This window comes from Hyaena hyaena, unplaced genomic scaffold (assembly GCF_003009895.1).
Source record: "Hyaena hyaena isolate Hyena2069 unplaced genomic scaffold, ASM300989v1 scaffold_377, whole genome shotgun sequence".
NCBI classification, from domain to species: Eukaryota; Metazoa; Chordata; class Mammalia; order Carnivora; family Hyaenidae; genus Hyaena; species Hyaena hyaena.
This window is the reverse complement of record NW_024081010.1, coordinates 749,099-755,098: the sequence shown is the minus strand read 5'-3', so window position 1 is coordinate 755,098 and position 6,000 is coordinate 749,099. Positions and strand designations below refer to the sequence as shown.

The following is a 6,000-nucleotide window of genomic DNA, read 5'->3' as shown; positions in this document are numbered from 1 at the left end:
TCTTCCCTCCTCTCCTCCCCGGCCCCTCCCCCCCCCCCCACCATTTGTCTTTTGTTAGCAGACTTTACTCAGTTGGCAAACAGTTGTTTTAATACAGCACAGCTGTCAGCCCTGGGCTCCTGTCCCCCTTCTAAGCAGGGTATTTCTTCTCTAGGGACCTGTGTGCTGCCCAGCCGAGGTCCAGGGAAGGAAGAGGACAGACTAGTTGGGGTGACTTTGGTGACACCTGATCAGTTTCCTCTTCGCCTCTCTCCTAACACTTACCTTTCAGTCCCTCCCACGTGAAGAGAGGCCCACACACATGCGCGCGCGCGCACACACACACACACACACACACACACACACACACAGATATTTCGGTCCCTTGGCTTTCCTGTTTGCGAGTTCATTTCCAGTGTTCCCCAAAGACCGCAGCCCAAGGCTGTAAGGCAGAGAAGAACTGGGGCCGAATTGCACATAGCAGTCTAGAAGCTGCTTTTAATTTAAAAAAAAAAAAAAAATCGAACCAGTAAACATCAGATGTTTTTAAAAACTGGGTGTCTCCCTCCCCCACCTTTTTAAAATTCTCGACTTGATTCTGTGGTCATACTACCTGGGAAAAGAGACTCAGGTTCACTTCATGACTGTGAGGTTAAAATTCCTCTTCTGGCAAGACGTTTGTTGATTTCTGATTCCTGTGACATTTCGGATTCTTGTTTTGGTGCCTGTTAAAGGAACAACTTTTCCTGTTCAGACATACTTGATTGTATGTCCTGGTGTCTTGTAATAATGGCATTGATTACTGACAGGGCTTCTCAGTTACAAGTGGTCCTTGGACAACATGGGTCCCTTTCTACTTGGATTTTTCCTCATAAATACCCTACAGTATTGTACATTTTCTCTTCCTTATGATTTTCTTAGTATTTTCTTTTCTCTAACTTACTCTGTTGTAAGAAAGTTGTCTGTCAATCATCTGTTTGTGTTATTGGTGAGATCTGGTCGCCAGTAGGCTATTTGTAGCTAAGTTTTGGGGGAATCAGAAGTTATACTCAGATTTTCTACTGCACATAGGCTCAGTACCTCTAACCTTTGCGTTGTTCCTGGGTCAGCTGTACCATTTTCCCTCTAATGTTCTTACATAAAGAGAGTGTTCATTACCCTCATTAGTAAGTTACTATTTCGCACTTCCGGTACATCAGGTGCTGTATCTTTTAGATTATTTAACTAAGCACTACAAAATACATGAAGCTCAGAGAGAGATACATATTCAAGAAGATATCCCACTGAAAAAGAAAAGTCCATTTTATCATTACTGGTCTTGATGGTACCTTTTACGTCACCGATCACAATAGCATAGTTACTATTTAGGAAAAGTTGTTAAAACATTACTCTCTTAGGGCGCCTGGGTGGCTCAGTCGGTTAAGTGTCTGACTTTGGCTCGGGTCATGATCTCACGTTACGCGGGTTCTAGCCCTGCGTCGGGCTCTGTGCTGACAGCTAGCTCAGAGCCTGGAGCCTGTCTTCGGATTCTGTCTCTCCCTCTCTCTCTCTGACCCTCCCCTGATCACACTGTCTCTATCTCTCTCTCAAAAATAAAAAAACAAAACAAAACAAAAAAAGCAAAAATGTTACTCTCTTGCCCACGCAGGGCACAGTTCATATGCCTTACATTTGCTTGGAACTGGGGTTTTGTAGCTGCCTAAACAGGAATCTGCCCCGTAATCAGATCTTCTCAGGGGGTCCTAACACTTTCATGGTTTGCCAACATACCTTCTTCAGTGTGTACCATGACCCAGGTTGTAACCCCAGGTTAATGGGACAGCCTGGAATGACACTGTTGGACTAAATTCTTTGGTGACAAAGGGCTGAGCAAAATGACCAGTTGGACCTACCTATGATAAAATATCTGCTGTAAGTTATCTTTATCAAATGAAAACAAACAGCTGCTAGGCCACCCTGAAGTTACATGAGCAATAACAACTTGAAAAAAGCCAGGCAGAAAAAAGGAATAAAATGAGTGAAGGCACACTTTGGATATAAGACAGAATTTCTAGTAAGCATAATGCAAAGGATTTTCCTTTTTTAAGCCGGGAAGAATATTTTGAAAGAATAACCTACGCCTTTTCTAAAACACCTAATTTGGAACATTTCTAATCAAAAGCTTTAAGATATAAGGAAAACATAACTGTGTTTGGTAAGCTGGGAAAAAATATCTTCTAGATTCTTTCATATCTTACGTGTCTATATTTAATATATTTGTGTATGTTTTATGTAATCTTTCCATTATTTTCCACACCTTACAAGGTAGATTTTGAATATTGCAACATCTGCTATGGTTCCAAAGAAATATTCCTAAAACCTGATGTCCGGGGAGGGTAACGTGGCTCCCTGACCTGAACCCCCAAAGGGCTGTGATTGCATAATTGTTGCCAATCAGTCCGCACATTTCTAGGACTCTTTGAAGTAACAGACTGAGTGGGGATTTTGAAAAGTCCAAAGAAATTTAAGTTAGAGTCCCTGCCTTTCAGGATCTAAGAATTGAGTTAAGGAAATAAGACAGGTTGCAAATTACCTCGCAGTTAAAGACGCTATGGGCAGGCTCAACTTTTTACCACTTCGACATTCTCTTCATTGAATTCTTCACAAGTAGTCATTCATTCAGAAAATATGTACTTGAGTGAATAAATATTTGTTGACCACACATCTATCCCCATGTGGTCCTTAGGGGTTCCAAGGTGAATTCGGTGTGAATCCTGCCCATGGAAAGTCTTAACAAGAGACACAAAACCTCTTAAGTCAATCATAATAGGGAGGGGATTTGAAAACAAGCCATGAAAAAGGCACAGACAAAATAAGACTCAGAGAAGAAATAACTGATCTCTATTTGAAGAAAACAGAAGGGGTGCCGTCTTTGCTAGAGCTTGAAATGTGTAGGATTTGGATGTAGAAAGATGGAGGAAGAAGGCTTTCCAGTTAGAACCATGGATGCTTCCGTGGATGGCTGTGGGGCATTCAGTGGGTACAGCAAATGTGGCTAGAATAAAGATACATGAAGAGGACTCATGGGGGAATCACTTGCAAAAATATTTTGAGGATTAACTAGAGAAATAGGACATATGCCTCGAGAGTTCATTGTATGCTTTACAGATACATTTGGAGTTTCCAGGAAGGAAGATGACATGTTCAGAGCTGTGTCTCAGGACCGTTAAGCCTGGTCCCTTTGGGAGGTCCTGTTGTCCCTTCTGTGATTCCAGAGTCATTCTGTCCAAAACGTTCTCAAATCAATGCAAAGCCTATATCAATGGATCCGCTTAAAGCAAACGGTACACTTGACATTGTGGTTGTTCTATGTGGATCTGACTAGCTGTGTTAGATTCTAAGCACTCATCTCCAAATCTAGACCCTGTTCCTTCCTTGTGTCCATTTTGAATCCAGGTCATCAGATTTTCCATGGATATTCAGTTTTTCTTCCCATGAGTGCTTAAAAAGAACATTTTCTCTATTTTCAGTAATAGTTATGCTTTCCTTAAACTAACTCTGTGGTTTTAAAAACGCTCCAGGGGCGCCTGGGTGGCTTAGTCAGTTAAGCGTCCGACTTTCGCTTAGGTCATAATCTCGCGGTTCGTGGGTTCGAGCCCCGCATCGGGCTCTGTGCTGACTGCCAGCTCAGAACCTGGAGCCTGTTTCAGAGTCTGTATCTCCCTCTCTCTCTGACCTTCCCCTGCTCACGCTGTCTCTCTCTCTCTCTCTCCTAGAAATAAATAAAAATATTTAAAAATAAAATAAAATAAAAATAAAAATGCTCCAAATCATGTAAGTGACCACGTTTCCCTCTTTTGTGTTGTCAACTAGATAAATAATTGAGAGCCAGATTTGTATCCCACTCTAAAAATGTCCAGAACTATACAGCAGGCGTTTTGTGCACTAGCTGTAGATTGGCTTTATTTTGTCTTTCCTATTTGATTTTCTTTTATTCTCTCTTCCTTTCTGGGTATGTTAAATTCTTTTTTACCCTGTTAGACTTTATAAATTTGTTCTGTCTTGAAGAAGTTTGTGTAGACTCATACTTGGGCTATTTCTTGCATCCCGTAAGCCCAAATCTCTGGAGGTAGTATTCACCTCCAAGCGAATCCTTGGATTTTGCCTCACTTTGGGGACTGCTGCAGAAATGTAAATGTCTGGCCATGCATCCTCTCCCACTCAGGCTCCGCATTTGTTCTGTTGCAGCATATTTCAGATTTGAGCCCAGCTTTCATGACTTGGATTTGTTTTATAGGTAGGCCTCATGATTATGTAGTCAGATCGAAGGAGGTCCCAACAGACAGAACACACTTGGCTGAAATAACCTGGATAGACCATTGAAAAGGGTGCGGATCTTTGCATGATGTCCTCTTCGTTGTAAGTTCCTGATAAATACTTGCCAAATGAATGCGTGAATCTAGAAAAAGCCAGTACTAATTATTTTGAAGCTTCAAATGGAAGTTTCCCCCCTCCACCCACTGGTTAAGAATAAGAATCTTAGGGGCACCTGGGTGGCCTAGTCGTTTAAACGTCCAACTTTGGCTCAGGTCATGATCTCACAGTTCGTGGGTTTTAGTCCCATGTCGGGCTCTGTGCTGACAGCTAGCTCAGAGCCTGCTAGCTCAGAGCCTAGAGCCTGCTTCAGATTCTGTGTCTCCCTCTTTCTCTGACCCTCACCTGCTCACACTGTCTCTGTGTCTCTCTCTCAGAAATAAATAAAACATTAAAAAAAAAAAAGAATAAGAATCTTAAATTCAACCTATTTAAATACATGATGATGATAACAGATCTTAAAGTCATGTAATTTTCAAAAACAATCTTAATATCCATCATGCTTTACCATTAGACAGTACTTTCACTTGTTATTGACTTAGCGTATCTTTGGAACAAAGAGGCTTGATAAATGTTTGTGGGCTGAATGGCTAGGCGGGTGAATAAATGAATGAATGAGTGCATTTCACTGAATCCTTAGATTCATAGCTAGATGGGACAGTACTATTTCCCCACATTACAGGTGAGAAAACTGAGGCTCACTCTGATGCTTCCTGAAAGAGTTAGAAGTTAAATTTGGTATTGACTGCTACATACACTGTTCTCTCTTCTAGTTAGCATAATATCCAATATATAATTTGTATTTCATATGTGTAATATAATTCCATTCTTGCGTGGAGCCATGTTGAAAAACATGGAGTCTTTTGGCACATCCTCTTCTTTCTAGACACAGTCTTTTTTTTTTTTTTTTTAATTTCTGGAAGAGAGAGAGAGAGAGAGACAGCGTGAGCAGGGAAGGGTCAGAGAGATTGGGAGTCACAGACTGAAACAGGCTCCAGGCTCTGAGCTGGCAGTCAGCACAGAGCCCGACATGGGACTCAAACCCACGAACCGCGAGATCATGACATAAGCAAAAGTCGGACACTTAACCAACTAAGCCACCCAGGCGCCCCTAGACAGTCTTAATAAGTTTCTCTTTGAAATGTTTCCTCTTTTGTCTCCATTGTATTGACACCCACCTAGTTAAGGCCCTTGGCTTGTTGTAATATATATATATATATATATGTATGTTGTAATATATATGTATATATATATATAAATGTGTATGTATACATACACACACACACACACACACACACACATTTATCCAACATGGGGCTCGATCCCACGACTCTGGGATACCTCAGCTGAAATCAAGAGTCCGATGCTCAACCAACTGTGCCACCCAGGCGCCCTTCCTCCAAGAGTACTTTCAATTTAACTGAGATATAGATACTCTTAATTTTTCATGAGCAGCAAAGCAATGGACCAGGCAGGGTTTATGTAGGTTCTAGGAGGGGGGGTCCTTAGGAATAGAGATTGCACAAGAACAAACTTTATTTCATGTATTTAGGGGTTTTCTCTCTCCTTCATATCAAGAAGAAGAAATTATTCATTGTTAAATGATATTATATGAGTTGTTAGAGACCATTAGAAATATGCAGTATTTACTGATATTATATGCCTTGG

General features: G+C 41.2%; 1 protein-coding gene across 1 annotated transcript in view; it reads left to right on the top strand.

Moving 5' to 3' along the window:
• Positions 1 to 2,930: 2,930 nt before the first annotated feature.
• Positions 2,931 to 6,000, top strand: part of TENM3 (teneurin transmembrane protein 3) — a 194,344-nt gene continuing 191,274 nt past the window's right edge. The window contains exon 1 of the mRNA XM_039250689.1: positions 2,931 to 2,994. Within this exon, the coding sequence (XP_039106620.1) occupies positions 2,931 to 2,994 (64 nt within the window). The remainder of the gene's footprint in view (positions 2,995 to 6,000) is intronic.